The sequence below is a fragment of the Cyprinodon variegatus genome, unplaced genomic scaffold (genome assembly GCF_000732505.1).
Source record: "Cyprinodon variegatus isolate N-32 unplaced genomic scaffold, C_variegatus-1.0 Scaffold252, whole genome shotgun sequence".
NCBI classification, from domain to species: domain Eukaryota; kingdom Metazoa; phylum Chordata; class Actinopteri; order Cyprinodontiformes; family Cyprinodontidae; genus Cyprinodon; species Cyprinodon variegatus.
Genome location: NW_015150705.1, coordinates 141,420 through 162,150, shown reverse-complemented (window position 1 = coordinate 162,150; position 20,731 = coordinate 141,420). Strand labels below are relative to the sequence as shown.

Sequence of the window (20,731 nt, the reverse complement as noted above, 5' to 3'; positions counted from 1 at the left end):
TCTTGTTACTAAGTAATATAGTGTAACTTGCTATGTTATTACCATGTTATTACATGGTTATTGATACTGTAAAAGAAAGCGTCACCAAAATGTCTTGTAATGAGTTATGTATTTCTAACCAAAAACCTTGAATTTTTGGGCAATCCCAAAAGACATGGTGGTGATTTGCACTTTGTTGACCACAGCAGACAGGGGATTTCTGGGATGCGGTAAATAAATACCTAATAAAGTTATTCCGGTTAAATTCCCGCCAGGTCATTAAACTGGAGCATTTTCATTGATATAGCCTTGTTTTTTTCCACTCTTCATCTGATATTTCACTACCTGTTTCCCTTTGCCATTTTGCTTTAATATATGTTGTGGAGTGAGTTTTGTTCCTTGACAAGCAGTTATATCAAATTAAAAGGGTTCTATAGTGGTGGTAGCAACATGTGAATATATAAAACAGTGGGAATAAGTCTCTGTCAAATATAGGCATTAAAAAGCTAATTTTGATGCTTCGTGACGTCATGTTAGATGATTAACATAAAATTCAGACATTTCAGACCTTTATTTTTTGGGGGGGGCCATTTTTCACTGTCTGTCGTTTTGCATGAATGCAGCTTTGATTCTTCTCCGTTTTTAATTTAACCTCCAAACATACAGAGATGCCGATCTGTCTCCGCTAATAAAAAGGTGAGTGACGGGAATGAAAGCTGAAATTCAAAGTAAAACAAAAAACTACCCGGTGATCATCCTTCCAGAACATCCCTGTGTGTGCAGCTCCACTCAGGCAGACGCTGTCAGAAACTTTGCCTCTGATCTCTCCTCTATCTCGGCGCCACGTCTCCATTCGAGTGTCAGAATCAGTATGAGCAAAGTGGACCCCCGTCGAGCTGCAGCACTTACACCGTTCATCACGTAACGATCCCAACCTGACAGTTTATTTACATACAGCCTCTGCGCCTCGCGCGGTTTTCACCGACAACAAAAATGAAACGGGATGGGAATTTATTTTTATCTGCGTCTTTGTCTTTATTGCGGGGGAATATTTCAGGTCATGTTCACTTACATATACGCCTGTGAGTTAGCAGACCTAATGAGAGCTGAACCATAAATAGATGCAGAAGCATCCAAAGCTGCATGTGTTGTTGAGTTTCAGTGTAATGAAATGGAACAGCACACAGCAGCTTCTTACTATAGTTTAATTTCTTGTCCGTCCTGCTAATCCTGGCCTTTTGCTCTGGAGATGATTAGCATCGGCTCTGCACTTGTTCTTCCTCCCAGTAACATCCCCGTATCGCTGTCTACGGCGAAGATGGCCCACAGCTGATCCTCCTGCTCACGTTCGGCGAGGAATGACAGAAAGTTGTAGCCTCACGATCCAGACCCCTCTCCCGGCGAGGTCCGCCAAGGAAGAATCCTAACCATAATTGCTGTCCAATTATATTTGCTTCAAGCTGTACCGCCACGACTAATTGCCTCATGAATAATTTCAGTTGGAGCTGCGGCGCTGCACTCTGAGCACTGCGTGACAGAGACGAGAGATGGCCACTAAAAGTGACCCCTAATTTCTATATTTTGAAAGCCGACGGGTCTTGCAGCTCGCAACTATGCCAAGGTTTTTTATTTATTTATTAGGCCTAAAAGGGTTTATTTTTTTGTTTATTTTTGATTTACTTCAGTAATTTTTTCCTTTTTTTTTTTTTTTTTTTTTCATGTCGGTGTGTTCCTCTGGCCTTTACCACATCAGTGAAGGCCATCAAGTCTCCAAAAACACATTTTAAAAATACAGGACTTTTATTCTGCCTCCTGCTGCAGTGAATAGGGTAGTCGGTAAGGAATGGCCTTCTCATTCATGTTAAACACTTTTATTGAATATTCAGATAAAGCAACAGATGTGACCTTGGAATGAGTGAAATGATTAAATGGAGAGAAATGCAGTGTACAAATCAGCGATTCTCAGGAAATCCAGCCAACTTTTAATTAAATCTGGAGCTTGGATTTTTAAATGTTGTTTTTGTATCTTGTTTTCTCACTTAAATTTAAAGTAAGTTTGGGAAACAAGAAGAAAAAAATTATTATTGCTTTTCGATTATATCTGCTTTATTTTATCTTATATGGAAATGAAGATATGAGCTTCTGAGCAAAAACAATATTTAAAAATCAAATTTTTATTATTAAAAAAAAACCTTAAAATCCTGTTAATTGATCGTTAGACAAATCTGTCGATTAGAAATATAGTAAAAACAGATATTTACGCAGTTTAAAATAAAACTTTTAATACCCCCTAACATTAAATCAGAATAATCTTTTCTTTATGTTTCCAGTTAGTGTGCTGTGAAATACACTGGTTGGATCATCCTTCTATAGGGTGTTTACATCAGGAGGTACTGATGCAAAAAAACACATTACATAATCAGGAAAGAATTTGATATCAAAATATTCTTATGAATTACGACAATATAGTTTTTATTATTTATAGTGTTTTATTATCCTGACTTGAGTCATTGAACATAAGGGATGAAGCTGAAAGAAGTGGTGGAGTAGGGTGGTCCATCAATATGGCCCAATAATACAGGTTCTCTGTTGAGAAACGGAAGGAAAATCAAGTTCCACATTTAAAGGATACTTTATTTAGGCCTCCCATGGTTATCTGTCGGGATATGCAGAGCCTTGAGAAGGTATTTGACCCTTTTGACCTTTTGCCACATTTCCAGTCTCAAACATAAAATCAGATAAATCAAATAAAAAGAATCATCAAGTTGGACGCAATCATGAAGTGGAATTACATTTACTGGACACTTGACATGTTTGAATAAATAAAAACAATGAAAGATTTGCTGTGCAAAAATTATTCAGCCCCTTGAGTTAATATTTTATAACAGCAGCTTATGTTGCGATTACAGCTGCAAGTCGATTGGGGTATATCTCTATCGGTTTTGCACATTGAGAGACCATTCTTCTGTTTTGTCCGGTTCTTATTCAAATAGGGAGTAATCTCCATGTAATTCAGTAAGGAAAAAGCATTTTAAGGCTTAACAGAATTTATTTCAATCAAGTATAGCAGAACGATTGATAATGAGCAAATCATACAGAGAAACAATTAATATACCTCAAGCTTGGTTCTCGTCCATCAGCCGAAGGAAAGAGACACCCTAACTGGGTTTTCACCCCTTTATATACTAAAACCACACCTCCTTGGTCTCACCCAAAGTGAAGGATTGCAGTTTCCTGTCTTGACCCCCAGATCACATTGTGTCCATATAATGTAACATAAATTCACAGCACAGCATAGAATCTACAGCTCACATTCCTAATCTATCTCTAATACTTCTTTTTTTAAAAACTGGACCTCAGTGAGGTTGGATTGGGAGCGTTGGTGAACAGTATTAGATTGGTTTCATGTCTGGACTTTGACTAGGCCGCTCTAACACTTGTTGATTCTCCACAAAGAATTACAATTTTAAATCTTTATGTTTGAATCCTGAAATGTGGCAAAAGTTAAAAAAATTTAAGGAAGGAAAAATATATTCTTAAGGCACTGTATATAATTTAATATAACCTTTGGCCCTAAGTGAGATATTTGTTATATGGAGCCTAGACAGAAGTTCAGTTGAACAAACTCATTGCTCTCCTACATCCACCTGCGACACAGCCAATCAGCTTTGAATCACACCTCCATGTAAGCCAATCGGCATCCGAAGTTCATTTTAAAAGGCCTCCAATACGCAACTTGTCTGCTCCTGTGCGCGGGCGGCGGATGCGCTGTGACTTCATTCAGATGACCCCGTTTCAACCCACCTCCATCCCCTCCTCCACTATCATAGCTAAAGCTTCATCAGGGTTTCTTTCCCGGACTCTTACTGCATTCCGTGTCTCATTTCAACCTTTCCGGCAGAAGACCACCATGTTGAGCCTGGTTCTGCCAGAGGTTTCTTCCCAACGGGGAGTTTTTCCTCTCCACTGTCGCTTCATGCTTGCTCATCATGGACAGGTTCTCTCAACCTGTATTATCCAAACTGGACTTCCATTTTCCAGTTCCCTGAGTGAAGCTCTAGTATCAACTCACACAATCCATAAAGCTCAGCAGACCGTCTCGCCAAACAGCAGTCTACAGAGTGACCGACTTCATCTATCTCCACTCCACCTCCATTTTCTGGGCTGGGAGGCAAACAGCCCTGTTCTTTGCTCCTGTTCATGCATATCTATCGACATTAAGTCCTACGTATGTTTCCTGCCGAGGTCTGAGCGCCAAAGACAAAGTAATTGTATCAATACATTCCTCCTAATTGTCTTTTCTCTTTGTGTGAGTTTTTTAGATTGAATTAATATTTGCTTAAAGAAGGACACTTCCCTTAGCAATGAAGCTGCCTTTTCCCATGTGGGTGCCATCCATTTCACACCGTCACCTCACGTGATCAATTCTACTAAAAGCACACATAAGAAAATTCTTAGGTGGGATTTTAGCCGAAAAACTAATAGCGGATTTTATCAGTCAGTTAAAGTTTCTATAACCCATTGTTTAATTTAACATGGGTCTGTAGTTTTCATACCTTTTTGTCGTTGTCTTTTGTTCCTTGTTTAAGTATCATTTTTCTAACATTAAACAGTATAAAATAAGTAATGAAAGCTGGTACAATTAGTGCTAATATTGTATCTGTTCATTATAGGTATTGTTTCGGAAATGAAAAAGTTGTATCCGGATGTTCCTAAGGATTATCCAGACTTGCATCAATCAAGCTTAAAACACATTGTGCCTGTTTTTAATGAAGGACTTGCATAATGACATTATTAAAAGCTCAAAATATTAGACTTTGCATCACAAAGACCCTTTAAAGGTTTGATTTGAATTTGAACAAATGCTTGAAATGTGATACTGCTTTGTGGTAATGCTAATCCTGATTTGAACAACTTTTAAAACAAGCCGCAGATATATTTTTTATTGAAAATGTAGTTTATGTGAAGATTACAATATATCGACAGTTATAAGGTTATAATGGACGTCAAAAATCCTTTGCATTCCTTAACATGAGGGATTGCCTTCGCGTCAATGACTCGATGGAATCAACTGGGTTTCCTTAGATAGAAAACTTTGAATCAATCTGACTGGATGATCTGGTTGAACTGTAAAGTGCCTCTAGATGGCCTGTGTTGTGAATTGGCGCTTTATAAATAAACAGAATTTAATTGAATTGAACTGAAGGCAACGTGTTGACATCAACGTAACATTAACTAAGTGGGCCTCTTTAGATGTTGTTTCCTGCTGGTTGAACAATCGACCCAGTTTATCCACACATCAGGAATGGTTAGTTTGACCTGCTTATACTGTGTGTTTATACCTGGACTCTTCTGTCTATTGATTATCAGCATTTGGGCTGTCGTCCCGGTAACAAGGGATGTGAGGTGGAGGTTGGACATGATGAAAAGGTTGCGACAGGTCAGGACCAAGCTTGTTAGCTGATCTAATTGATTTCTGTTAGATCTAAGTCTGACAGTGTCTGTCAAGGCGTGCTATATATGCTTTGTACAGGTCTATATATATATATATATATATGTTTACATGTTATTTACGTCTGAAGCTTGGCTTTTTTTTTTTTGATACTTGCACTTTTTATTGAAAACGATTTTACAGTTTTTTTTTTTCTTCTTTCCAAACACAACATCCAATAGAATCTGCACATTTATTCTATACATGTATTGAACTATAAGCAAACTATTTACAGTCTGTAACTCTAAAAGGGTACCCAAACCCACACTATTAACAAACAAAGTCTGATCTCCATGGTGAAATAAAACCTCGCCAATTTTCCCAAGAATTTTTTAATTTTCCAGATTCAAATCTGATGGAAAAAGTCAGCCTTTCCATAATATAAATACTATGTATTATTTCAAACCCATTCTTCCCTATTAGGAGCTTCTGCCTTCAGCCATTTCCTAGTTGGAGCTTGGCTTTTATGCTGCATCCCACCCTCTGTTTACATGTTTATAGAAAGCCGGGAGTTGAAGTTAGATCTGTTATGTTGTACTGTAGATCAGGAGCCATTATGGCACACCGACTCCTCATCCATCGAAACCATAGTGCTGGTAAATTAAATGAACAAATATATGTTTGTTTGTTCATGTTTACTAAAGGTTTTTTTGTGAACAAATGGGAGCAGAAAAAATATAAATGACAAATAACTGCTTTGATAAAATGTCTGGAGGTCTGTTCAACATCACATAGAGAAACCTTGTCCTTCCTCCCTTTGCAGATTTTTTTTTTCTTCATATTTTTTCCGACCTAAAAATAAATTTCAAAGCCTCTGAAAAGTGAGTTTCATCAGTGGTATCTATACATGTACGTAATGCTCCTTTTATCCTTTGGTTCCACTGAAGTTTAAACATTTATCCTTGATGTCGGCGCTCTGTGAAGCCAAAGTGAAAATTCCTTGTTTGTGCAACCAACCTTGGCCAAAATCAAGCCGCTTGTGATTCAAACCTAGACTCGCTTTTAAAAAGGAAAGAAAAATGAAATGTAGCCATGAAAGGATGTTTTTAGTCTTTAAGCCACAGGTGTGTTGGTGCTGGTGGTGTCCAGAACATCCCAACATGATTGGTGAGCTTGTTAATTACTGGAGTGTCATCTCTAACAAGCCTTCACCACCTTGTCTTTCACACACACACACACACACATATATCCCCAGTGTCGTCAGTCAGTCATCAGAACAGGTCAGGAGCTGCCCGAAGTTGTTTAATTGGCTGCTTAACGAGGCCTTGGGACCGTGTCACCGTGGCCCCCATGATGGCCCTAAGGCTGTGTGGTAATACCGCTGGTCCTCACATGGCTCAGGCCCCCCTCCCCCACCAGCAGCACTAATTAAAGCACGCCGCTCCCTCGCCTCCTGTGCGGCGGCGCCGGGGTTAATGTGTGTACACTCGATGAGCCTCCCGGTAATGATTCCATAAGATCGTTCCTCTCCTCTCCACAAACCCCCCACCTTGGCTACTTTCCCTCCACTTTGTTGAAACTTTTCGCCTTCATATGTGAGGGTCAGGAAGGGCTGTCAGTGTTTGCTCAAAGCTGAGCGCGTCAGGCTGTCAGAGAGGGCTTCGATTCCACCGCTGTCCTGTCCAAATGTGAATTTCCCTTCCCCGTTCCTCTTGTCATTCCCGCTCACACTCCAGCAATTGGCTTTTTGATTATTTCATCTCTCTGTTGCAGAGCCCCTCTTAATAAATAATGGCCGGCTGATTGATTTTCTCCCCCTGCTCGCTTCCCTTCATTCTTCTTTTCACACCAGACATGATCTCACCTTTTTTTTTTTTTTTTTTCTCCCCAATTCTGTGTCGTCCAACAGCACGCCATGATGCTCCCGGTTCTCACCCATCACATCCGATACCACCAGTGCCTGATGCACCTGGACAAGCTCATCGGCTATGTCTTCAAGGACCGCTGCCTCCTGCAGGTGAGCCACAACTCTCACAGTCCTCGGCTGCATTATTTAAAGGCTACCAGAGATGATAACTAACATGATAAATAAGGTTAGGTAAATCCTTGCAGTGGAGGGAATATTGAAAAAAAAAAAAACAGTTCTGGGGCTTGTTAAGAGGAAGAATCCATTGAGGCAGCGTTCCCCTCATTACTGCAGCCGATCCACCTCTGCAGGGATTGTTCAGGAGGAAACGGGCTCAGGAGTCAGCTGGGCAAACACACAGACACACACCTACACACTGTGACCGGCCTGAGTTTGTTTCCCAGCTCTCTGACTCGCAGTGACAGTAGTCAGGAGAACAACAACAAGCCCTCCTCCGTAATGCCAGCTCTCCCCTGTCAGGTCTGCAGCCTCAAAGATGTGTGCAAACCCCACCAGCACTTCCACCCCCTCTCCTCGGGCTGCCTGCAGCATTATTGAAGAGCTGTCATAAGCTGATACATTAGAAATCAATGTGTTGTAGCCTGTACATAGCTGAAAAAAGGGGGAAGGGGGGGCGATAGGGTTCGCTTTAGGCGCCTGGTGCTCACTTCTCCGACCGCCCGCATCGATCAGCGATCGGCTCTTTTGTCGTTTGGATAACGACGACCTGTCTTTTATGCGTGCTAAAAAGGAAACATGGGTGCGCTCTTTGTAAATAAATCCCTCCTTTGCTTCTCATTCAATCCTCTAAAGAAAAGCCAAACAGAAACCAGGGTGGAAGAAGCAAAGCAGCGGTTTTTTAACACAGCAGCTCACGTTCAGGGCCTCTCTGCGGTGAGAGCTGCCACTTCCTATAACCGTTGTATCCGCAGAGGCGTTAATACCGAGACACGGTTGTTTGTTTTTGTTTGTGTGTCTGTTGACTTGTCAAAAAATTCACCTTCTGCTGGGACTGAAATCACCCGAGTGTGGAAACCATCATAACGGGGCGAACAGCACCTCCCACGCACCCACCGGTCCACACCGTGGGAGTTAGTCTAGTCAAAGACCAGCAGCAGGATTGGTAAAATCTCCACTTAGAGCTGCAGCTCATCAAATCATTTTTCAGTTTGCTTAATCTTTTTTTTTCTTTTTGTAATTTGGTGAAGCTAAAACTATAACTATTTATATGTTTTCTTCTGTTTTGGCCTCATCACTATTCTAGTTTGGTTGCTCTTTTAGCATCTGTAACCATTCAGATTTTAAATTAGATTTTTTTTGTTATAACTCATTAAAGAAAAAGTTCGGTCACATTCAGCATACAAAGTTCAGAAAGTACTTTAAGTATGAAATTATTACATAGTGTTTTTTTAATTGAGAGTAATCTCATTTGTCAGGATTTGGTTATGGAGTGTTGACCCAAAAGCAGAGGCAGGAAGGCAGAGGTCAATTTCTTTAGATTTAATTAAAAAGGGAAACTGAAAACAAAGGCAGGTTATCCAAAAATCCAATAATGAAAACAAAGTCCAAACTAGCATGAAACCAGGAGTCCAAAAATCCAAAAGAATCAAACTTAAAAACTAGTCAAAACGAACCAGAAACCATGGAGACATCAGGGGAATCACTGTCACAACGAGGAAGACGAAGTTGGATGAAGTTTGACAAAGTTAGGCAGTGTTTGACGAGGACCCAGCAGAGAGGAACTGAAGAGAGAGGACTTTAAAAGGAGACTGAGACAAAGAGAGGGCTAATGAGGAAACTGGGAGCAGGTGTGCACAGAACAAGAGAGGGAAAGAGCTAGGGAAGAAGGAGAACATAAGAGGGCAGCAGAGAGCAACAAATAGAAACCTGGAAGACTGGAAATAACAACACAAAGTTAAATTACTAGGACTATAAAACATGGAGAAAAGAAAACTAAACACTCTAAAGAAAACATAACAGAACCCAGACAAGGACAGTAAAAAACCAAAGAACACAGCAAAATAAAAATAAAACCACTAACATTAGAAAACAAGGAGTAAAGCAAGACTGAATACTCAAAAGAAAAACATAACAGAAACCTGACATCATTTGAATCTGCTTTACTGGAGTCATCCATGTTTGTCAAAGAACACTACTGCCACCTACTGGTTTGTGACGTCACGGTGCGGTATCGGCTGTTGATCAAGTCCCAGTGCTGTATCTGGTGTTTGCCACAACGTGCTATTATCCATGATGGTGATGAAGAGAGTGCACTGTGCGAAGCAGAGAGTAATGGATGGATGATGTGGTTTTCTGGCCAGAAGTTTGATAGCAAATCCTCCCTCTTCAAGTTGGTGATCCAACGATGAACCTGTTTTTCAAACCACTGTCTGTGCCTATTGGCCAACGCTTTGACCAATGAGAGCAACTGACTGTGACATAGTAAGCGTGACAGGAAGCTGATGGGGGAGTGTAAACAAACAGCCTGTCGGTAAAACGGTGAATACGTCCTTCTTAAAAAATGAATGAGCGTAGAGCCTCTTCCTGCTCACGTTTTAACGAAAAACCCCAAGTCTAATCCTTCCAATACTGATTCCAAAGCTGAGTCAAACGACAACAATAGTTGTTGCCATCGTCCTTGTTGTGCTTTCTCTTGCGTCGTGCAGCTTTGTCGTCACACCCTCAAAACCCCCCCACTTTGCGTCCAAAAATTCAAAACCCATCTCTGCGTTGTGATTGGCCCGCCAGTTCTAGGGCCTGGGGCATTGATGGAGGCTAGACCAAGTCGCAGGCAAAAATGATTTAGGCCGTTGGCGGGTGGGGCTAGTTTACTAGGCTAGGTGTGTCTAGTAGTTCCCTTTGATTTTGCTTGTAAAGTGGGGAGAATCGTGCTAGGCTTAAGATATCAGGAGTGAGGAGTTACTTAATTTGGGCAAAAATGGCTGTTACCAGACTCTGTGATCGTGACAATTTTTTTTTTTTTTTTACTGATTAACGCTAAATTCATTAAATCACTGTGAACATATTAGTTGATCATTTCTTGCTGACTGGACTTTTCCTTTAATACTAAATGAATCCTGTATATTTTTTCACCCATAAACACCAGACTCAAACAGCTCAGCTCTGACTTTATACCAAGAAGCTTCTTGCAGCCAATGGCTCTGAAAAATGTCTGCCTGTTTCACCAACCTGTATTTATGAAAAATAAGAATAAATTTAGATGCATTTTTGTTTGAATTTATCTCCTGTCCTGAAATCAGCATCTTTCAGGTAGGAACCAGGATCCTCTGCATCCAAGAGTTGAATCAGCCTCAGCCTGAAATCACCTGCTCTGGTATACTGCAGTTAAAATGTATTAACTGGCAATTATGTAAAAAATTGAGGAATTACAGTTAATCGGATGAATTAATAGCTAATATCCCAAATTTAATCAGATCTCTGTTCAGTTATTCATCTGAATAGAGATCCAGGATAACACAACCTTAGCATGCTATGTCACGAACAGTCAGTTGTTTCTCTCCTGATTCAGGCTTGTTTGCATATGAACCAAAGGGAGTTGGCAGCGTTCCTTGTCCTTTGGAGAAGGGATCTACATGCGTCTTATCCTTGGAGAGAATTCCTCAATCTGGTCGCTCTTTGTTTTCCAAGTAGACCCACCGCCGGGGTCCTCTAGGTACTGAGGGAATGTTCTCCCATGGGGTGCATGCTGATGATGGAGAGCGGAGGAGCTTCACTGCTGGAGCAGGAAATGATCCAGAGAGGAGAGAAGATGACGAAAAGGAGTCAAAAACAAAAATGGAAGAAGATGTTTTGTCTCAGTGTGGAAAAGAAACTGTTAAATATACAGATTAATGCAAAGGAAGGGGTTTTACAATAAACATTTCAATTTCAGAATAAAAGTTCTGTTTAGATCCTACGAATGATTTGCACGGCGTGAAAACAGCCGCAGCGTCTTTGGATTCAGACAGCAGCTGCAGGAGCGGCGGCGACGGCGGCGGCTCTCAGATTTCACATCCTCCGTCACTTTTCATTTGGCTCCACTCCGACGGGCTCGACCACGTTTTAATGAGATGGATGTTTTTCACTGACTGTCTGCTCGTTAAACATGAGGGAATCTAGTAGCACTCTTTGATTGCATTACAAATGAATTGTGCTTTGATAGGAGAGCCTGTGTGCTTGGAATTAATCTACCTTCGATGGTCATTAATGTGCAGGCGGAAACTTTTCCATCAGCCGCCAAATTCCTCCTGAAAATGTTACCTTTCAATTCTGCGATTCAGTCGCTATCACAAAGACAGATGGTTGTGCTGATGAATAAAAAAGACGCTGTGCTTCCTGGTATCTGATGTTTAGGGAACCAGGGATGTTTGTAATCCGACTGCAATGAAGCAAAGACATTTTTAATGGCTTTCTGTGAATGATGGGTGTGGAGGGCGACAAAAGTATTTAGTAGAGCCTCCAATAAGGGCAGGCATCACCAAAGTCGCTCCTCGAGGGCCGCTGTCCTGCAGGTTTTAGAGGCTTCTCTGCTTTAGCACAGCTGAGTGTGATGATTGCCGTTCAGCAAAAGCACGTTAATCAACTATTAATGCAAATCGTGAAATTAAAGCTCGGAATAAGTTATGCTGAAGCTGCAAAAAAATCCCATCCCAGTCAGAAAGACCCAAACCAACAGTAGCGCAAATGCCAAGTTCAAAACCTCTGCAGGAGTGTCCAAACATTGCAAACGACTCATTGATTCTTATAAAGAAGGTTTTTGTCCTTTTTATGGTAGAAGTAATCAATTATACTGCTCAGACAACAATGAAAACTGAAAAAATCACAATAATAGTGAATAATTTTTAAAGATTTAAACTGGCAAACGGTTGAAAGTATGATGAGAAAACGAGTAGGACCATCAGAAACTGGCAGAGTGATATAAGCATAAAGACAAACTAGTAATTATGAGGACCAATTTGATTAAGTATTTCATTATTTTGGGTTAAAACAAACAATTTCTTATTTTATTTCTTTACGCTGCAAAAACAATCTAGATTTGTGTCTTAGATTAAGCGCATTAACCCTTAATTTAAGTAGGTAAATAATATGTTTTGCCAATGGAATGAGTATTTTTACTCTTAAAATAAGATAATTACATAATATGCACTTTGAATAAGACAATTACATTTTTTTTTATTTTAAAAGGGTCTCACTTACCTCCTCAATTCAAGAAAAAAAAAAGCCCTAATTTTAAGAAAAAATAACTTATTTAGATTTCAATTTTTGCAGTGTATTTATTTATTTAATCACTGGTGAGTCTTGTTTCGTGGTTCCTCGTTAAACTCGTTATCAGTTGGTGGTGGTAATGCCATTTACCTACTTTGCCAACCGCTATAAAACCTTACAAGAAGAAGAATCAATGTAAATCAGCTGTGCTGCTGCAGGGAAACCTCTAAAACCTGCAGGACAGCGGCCCTTTAGGACTTACTTTGGGGGGATGCCTTAAGGGGTTTATGTGCAGAACTAGGTTTGCAATGCAGCTTTCTGACACCAATAAAAAGAGAGGCGTTGTCACGCAGCTACAGTGGGGAAAGCAAAGAGAACTGACCTGGAACTTTTTGTTAGCAGCTTTCTACATCAATAAGGTGCAGATCTCGCTGTGCGCTGAACTGAATAACTCACCTGAAAATCCGTCAAGTTGAATGTAAACATCACAGATGCTGGAGGAAATCAACATGGCGACACGGCGACCGGTCCTTTGGCGTCCGGTCAACCCAAACTTCACATGTCATCTGAAATGCAAGATGGGTTGATTAGAGTGGCTTTCCCCTAACAGCTGCTCCTGATGCATTCAGGTACGGCTGGGATGGCTCAGATGCAGAGTTAAAACATGTTTTATTCTCAATTATCAACACAGTCTTTATTTTAACATCACTAAATGACCCAACAAACAAACATTTTAAGCTGCCCAGGTTTTAACTCAGTGTTGTTTTTGACAGCCGTCTTAGATTTAGTCTTAGTGTTCATTTTCAGGACAAAAAAATATTATTAAAATATTAGTCATTACTATAAATGATTGTCATTTTCTGTCGACTAAAACTTCAGTCAGGTCAGTTTTATGTTGCGCTTCATAAAATAGTTACCTTTACAATTGCAAATAACAACCAGATTCTTTACCAGACTGACAGCTCTTGCCTAGATGCTGCAATCGCTGAGTATAGAATGTTGCCGTGCAGCTGCTGTTGGGCAGAAAACTTTGATTTATAAAATTTTAAAAAACTTTCTGAATTAATACTCTATACAGAAGTGTCTCACAAAAATTGTGAAAATAGCAGATCTAGTTCAAGACGTCATGTTGGTTAATCTAGCAGACAGACAAGCTAACATTACAATAAAGGGATGGTTTTAGACATATAACAGGGTATCCACCGCTCATTAAAAGTCATTAATTTATGATTTTTTTTAAATTAAGGCATTAATAGGCGTTAAGATTCATTAAATGTGATTATTGTGGCATTTAAAATGCTTTATTTAAAAAAACAAAACACATTTATAAAAACAATTTCTTCAGATATATCAGATATAACTATTCTGTGGATTTGCGTGGAACTCCTTCTGGTTGATCGTAAAGCCGTATGTTCACAAAAGAAGCTCGAGGCGGAGAAAAAGCTGGAGAATGGGGGAAAATGCAAACGAGAGTCATGGGTACTTGTTAATGGCATTAAAATTAATTTAAAGAGCATTAAATTAGAGTTACTCATTCCTGTATAAACCCTGTACAAGGTTTCCATCCTAAAGCAAACACTTCCTAATCTACTATGAATTTTACATTACACACTGATCAATACATTCTTTATTACTCCAAAAAAGAATCTGGCTCTTTATCCAAAAATAAACATTATGCAATTAAATATTTTCTTTGGATATAATTTAGGTGTTCCTTTTGATAGAAATTAAAGAAGATTATCACCTCTTGGAGCTGGAAGAAGTAAAATCTTGATAGACATAAATTATTTTTTACTCTCGACAGAGAATGATCAGCCCCATATAGTTCATTAAGTAATGAGAACAGGAAGAGCCATACTGCTGAGAGCGAACAATCACTGTGGATCATAAAGACTTGGAGCTAAGCCACACAAGGAAGCATTTCTGCACAAGTACAGCTGGAAGAGTCAGAGTTAAGAGCGCGGTACCGGACCAATCCAGCCTACTTTTACCCCTCCGCTCCTGCCATGGTCCATCTCTGGTAATGCAGAATGTGCAGCGCTGTGCGGCAGGTGGTGGGCGTGACCAAACAGGATGCTGCAGCACGGCTCATGCTGCTTAGCTTGCTTAACAGTTTACAGCAAAAGGATGAATTTTAAATGTCTGACAGACAACCCGTTAGCATTTTTATTTAGTCTCCTCCCATCAACGAATACTCACCCATGAGTCGTCATGTTTTTTGTCATCAATGATCCTTTTATACCTCGTCAGTTTTCGTTATCGTCAGTGGTGTCACAAGTACACGCATTTGTTACTTAAGTAGATTTAGTAAAAAACACTCCAGTAAAAGTTGAAGTATCAACTTGACCTCTTTATTCTAATAAAAGTGAAAAAGTATTTGCTCCAAAAACTACTTAAAGTATAAAAGTATAAAGTAACCTTTAAAACAAACAGCCGCAACTATATGAACTGAAAGCTCCATGTTTCGACTATTTCGAAAAATTCTCTGAGATAGGGCCAAGGATGAGGGAGGTCTTGTTGGTCTCCATCTCCCGATACGCTCTCGCCTGTGTCCGACCTTTCAGACATTTCAGCATCTTTTTCTGAATCCTACGTTGTAGCATGGCATAGACAATTCACGTTTGCAGTTTGAAGAACACCTGCTTGCTTCTGATGATTTCCTTTAGCTAACCAATGAGTGTTTGCGTTATATGACTCATCCAATTTCACTAGTTTTCACTAGATGTGGATGGAGCCAATGATCTGCATTGGATGGCGCACATGACGTGAAATAAATATTTATAAACATTAAACCGAAGCCAAGAGTAACGAGTAACGTTTGTTTTAAAAATGTAACGAATAGAAAGTACAGATAGTTGTGTGAAAATGTAATGAGTAGAAGTCAGAAATAGAAAGAAAATTAAGTATAGATACCTAAAAAGTGTACTTAAGTACAGTAACGAAGTATTTGTACTTCGTTACTCGACACCTCTGGTTATCAGCATGAGAAAAAGGAACGTCAGCGAAATTAAATTATTCTGATTGCTGATATATATATATATATTTTTTTTTTATTTATTAATTAATTAATTGACTTTATTGATCTTACAGTTGAGAAATGTACTCGTTACATCAGCTCAAATAGTCAAAAAAGAAGAATAATGTGTCAAAGGAAGGAAATGGTGCATGGGATTTATACAGTATATACAGTGCGTCCACATATGATTGATTGGATGATTATACAGGGTTATTGCACAGGGTGTTTACATGGGTATTTATATACATGCATATTTATTTACTTGCAATGGGTGTCAAATAGTCATTGCACATTATACATTGCACATTTCTCTATAAGTGCTGAAATTATTACTTTCCAAAGTTTAAGTATTTTTAAACGGACTCTTTTTCTTTTGTCTACTTTTTGAAAGATTTTGCAGACCTTGTGGCCTTCGCCACAGTAAACAATCAGGATGACGTTAAACTCTATTTCACCCAGAAAATAATCAGAGTGCTCCCCAATCTGAACGGCGTTGATCAGCAGCAAGTGTTAGCAGGGCTGTAAAATAAATCAATCAATGAAGTGGGTGTGTTTCCTGCTGTGGAGTTATGTTAAGACAGTGCTGAAGAGGTAAGAAAACAGCAATTCCTCCACAGAGGAAAGAGTTACAGTCAATCTAAAAGTGCTGTAGGGAAATTTCTAAGCCTTAGAAAGTCAATCACAAGACAGCTACCACTCCTTACATTCTCTGAAAATTGGATTTTATTTCCTGCTCCCTCTTTATAAGCTCTACTTTAAGCATTTCTTAATTAAAGGGGGACATTTCTAATTGGTCATTATCCAACTTTAACATCTTTGCTTCTTCTGTAGTTTTGCTTGAAGAAATGTTTCTTCTTGGATTTCTAAGCTTCGGTTTCTTTCTAGTGGAAAAGCGTTATAAGCTGTTCTCCCATTAAAGGGTCTTTTTCACTCTTTTATTCCTCGGAGATGAAAGTTGTTGATCATCTAGGGAAAAGCCGTCAGCTGGGCGGCTCCGTGCAGAATCAATCTATGTTCTCAGCAAATGCTCTTTAATGTTCAATAACAGCCTATCTGTAAATCAAGGAGAAGATATTATATAACGGCTAGAATACATCAGCTTTCTGTGGGATCATTTAACTCTTTGGGAAATCGATACACCTGATGAAGAAGTAGAGAGTAACACAATGATCCTGGAGTGAAAAATCCAGCCTGATGGAGTTTGCTCTCAACGCTTCCCTCCACCCGCCTGCAGAGGAGCAACGGCTCTTTGAAGCTCCTCTTCTGAGAGCCTCCATGTTAAACATTTAACATTTAAAGCTGGGGAGGGCTGTGGGTTTCTGAGGCACGCATTCATCCCCGAGTCCCTCACATCCAGCGAACCATCGTAATCCCACCCAGCCCCTGTTGCTCCATCGCCATTCTTCACTTTTGACCCATGCTGATAGAGCGAGAGGCATCGCTGAAGTCCTCAATTATTTAAGCGTACAAGTCTTCAGCCTGAGCTCTGATGCTGTGAGCTTTTGTTTGTGAGCCCATGCATGTGGGCTGTGAGGGAACAGGGGTGTTTTGTTTGTTTTCAGATCTGTTCTGTGGCATGTGGTAGCGATGTCGCTCTGAAGTTGAGCTGCCCTCAAAACCACACTGTTGGCTTCCAATATCTCTTCATATTCCTGAGGTGCATCTTAATAAACTGAAGCGAAGCTCATAAATGGATCCATTACACACAGACGGATATATTTCCAGCTTTTATGTCGGCTAATTACAGTTAACAGACGATGAGGAGCTAGAATTTAGTTAAAAAAAAAAAATTAGATCAGACCAATAAAACGCTGATGTTTAATCCAGATATAGGGAGCTTTTAAGTATGTCAGTATGCATTGAATACTCCTTATGCATGATTTACAGCATTTATGGAGGTGATGCCTTCAGCTCATCTGCATCATTGGTTGTAGGGTCTCTGATTTTCCTCTGTATAGAACCCTATAGGTTCTGTTTGGGGTTTAGGTCAGTGCAGAGCTACCATGGTCATTAAAGCTCTGTTTGGTGCCTTTCGCTTTGTGAGCTGGTATCACACTCTCCAGGGAAAAACAAAATGAAACAGAATCTGTTTTTAGCTGGGAGTGGTGGCTGGGTGGTTAGGACATAGAACTCACTCCCACAGACTGCCACTCTGGGTCTCTGAGCAAGACCCTTAACCCCACGCTGCTCCCTGGGCGCCCCACGATGGCAGCCCACTGCTCCCCGAGGGGATGGGTTAGATGCAGAGGTACATTTCTCCAATATGAGATCAATAAAGTTCAATTATAATTATTATTATCCTCTAAAACCTCCACCATTTCGATCTGAAACTCTATATAGTTGCCAAGGAAAATATTCAACACTCAATACCATTTTTGATGCGATGGAGATTAAATAAAATGGCAAATAATGAGGTATAAAAATATATTTTTTTAGATGGAAGAGGCCATTTTAACAGAATCACAGATGCTAGCTAAATATGGGTGCCTATAAATAAAAAACAAGGCAGCCAAATAAAAGTAAATACTCATGAAACTAAAATTAACCGCAAATTTGCAAAAAAGACCCCAGTCTTTATAATCGATTCCATGGCAAACGACTATTCTCTCCAGATACAGTATTTAGGTCTTGATACATTTCAGAGTATCCATATTTTTGACAACCTGAGCAGACATCTTTACTCAGGACCTCAAATAAAGTGGATCAGGCACCTCTCCAGACTCACAAAGCATGATTTCCAAATTGAATGCAAACTTTGCTTTTATCTAATAAGAGCATCTCATACCAGCAACATTACAGTATTTATTTATTTATTTTTTCTCATCTCACTCAATGTAACATTTTATGTCCAGTCTCTGGTGCAGGAATGTCTTAACATGAGGGATGTAACAGTAGTAGCCCTCGTTATGGGTGCCTGTGGGATTATTTTTGTGACTCATTATGTTAGTAATCTTTTACTGGTTTGGAAAACATTTTACTTTTCATTCAACCTTCAAACCTTAACTTTAAAAACATACTTTAATGTATTTAAGTCCATAGTTTACCAAAGGAATATAACTGAAATCTGTCTGTAAGAATCAGATCTATATGATGTTCCCTGTTTGCAATGAAATAAAGAAATATTTTAAAGATCCTATTCACTGAGCTGCACACACGGAGGAAAGACATTGTTTTTCACATGTTTGTTATTTTTATAGTATAGAAAGTTGTTTCTAAAGACCATTCCTCCATTCATATAAAAAGAAAAATCAGCTGAATTGATCCAACCCATGGCCGATGTTGAAACTGTTGGACCATGCTTTGTGAGTTTCTGAAATGAGTCCCATCCACACGGTTCAGCCTGATTGGTTCACTGCTTAGAGGTGAGAAATTTGTCAAGGTTGGAAATAAGTGGCCTTCTCCCAAGACAATGGCAGAAGCCGCTCATTTGTAAATTCATTCAATAGTTTAAACAAACCAAAGAATCATTTCAAAGATCTATTCTTTAAACCCACGTACTTTTGAAAAATAGTATAAAAAGTTAGACGAAAACTTTCTTTTGTTAAATGTGGCCTTCTTTGAATGAATTATGGTGGACTCTGAAATTTAACTAACTTTGCCTAAACCTTGGAAAGTGAGTTATTTAGATACACCTGGCTGAAAAATTAGGAATATTCTAACGTGTCTTGTTGTTGGTTTAATTTGCTCTGATTAGGATTTATGCCCTTTAATGACACCAAGTCAAATATAATTTTCACATTTCTGAACTTTTACCTAAAAGGAAATGACAAAAACAGGACTGCTGATCAGGAGCAACCCAGAAACCTCCAAGTCTTATAAATGGCAATTAACTGAAGCTATAAGTACATCCATATACCTGTCCAAAATAAAGGGGGCCTTACAACAATGTCAGCTTCTGTTTTAAAATCAAGTTTGCTTTTCTCCATGCGAAAAAGTTCAGCGAGGATGTTGAGACGTTTGAAAAGACAAGGTGGTGCTTTCAATCCAGCCGGTCCTTCAGTAAACTCAAAACTGAACTTACTGCTAAAACAAGATTTCAGCTTTTCTTCCACAATAATAAATTTTATTTAGAAGCGCCTTTCAAAAAGTCTCAGTCACCTTAAAAAAAAAAACAATAATGCAGATGACTGTTGCATAGGTTTGACCAAAGTAGACCTCTGTTCCATCCAGAGCTGCAACTAACAATTACTATATAAATCCAATTATCTGTCGATTACTTTTTTAATTAATTAATTAATTAATAATCAGATAGCCAAAGATTTCTTAAAGAAGATTTTTTACTAAATTAAACCAGGTGAAACTAAAACTTTTCCCCTTGAGGAGTTCTGGATAGAGCATATTGACAGACGATAACGTTTATTGCAGAATATTGACTTTTTTTTTTTTTTAACAATCTTGGCATAGTTACTGCACTAAATGGCTTGCTCTGTCAACTAAATGCATGTTTTGGAGCTTCCATACCCCCATTTAACGATGAATCGATTACTACGGTAATTAATTGTTTCAGCCCTAACTCGTCTTTTTCAGACAGTGTGAGGCGCAGTTGCGAAGAATTGCGAGCGGTCTGCAAGGCCCCTTTTACTTTTTTTTCAAATTGTTGCTGATATAAAGTCTACCTTTTGTGTTTTTTTGCTGATCATATGTCATCCAGTGGGCTCCACTGTATTTTAGTGGTTAAGACTGAACCAAGACCCTGGCATGGTGATAACAGCATCATGCTGTGGGCCTGGTTCTCTGCCTGTGATATTGAAGCTTTTACAGGGTTCCCGCAGGTCCTTAAAAAGTCTTAAAAGGCATTGAATTCTTTATAATAAAATTAAGGCCTTAATTGGTATTAAAATGTCTTAAATCAGTCTTTTGTAGGTCTTAATTTTTAAAACATCATAAATAGGATTATGTTTGTCACGATTTATTTTGTAATCGAAATAAAACGTTAAAATTGACCTTTTTTTTTTTTTATTATAAAAAAAAATAAATAAATAACTGCTCGCCATTGGTTCCGTCCTGATAGCGGAACCAATAAAAGCGTTGCGGCCGGGACATTTGGGAGATGCGCCATTAACTTTTTGTCTGTAAAATATGAGCAAGTGTAAATGTAACCAAAAATGTCTCCAGCCAAGAGTTTTCTCCATGGCTAAAACCAGGGAACATACATGAGGCTCAGTGGATTTTGTGCAATAAGTCATTCAAGCTC

General features: G+C 39.2%; 1 protein-coding gene across 1 annotated transcript in view; it reads left to right on the top strand.

Annotated features, from left to right (window-relative positions):
- Positions 1-20,731, top strand: part of drosha (drosha, ribonuclease type III) — a 211,336-nt gene that overhangs the window by 59,156 nt on the left and 131,449 nt on the right. The window contains exon 17 of the mRNA XM_015382192.1: positions 7,320-7,427. Coding sequence (XP_015237678.1) covers positions 7,320-7,427 — 108 coding nt within the window. The remainder of the gene's footprint in view (positions 1-7,319; positions 7,428-20,731) is intronic.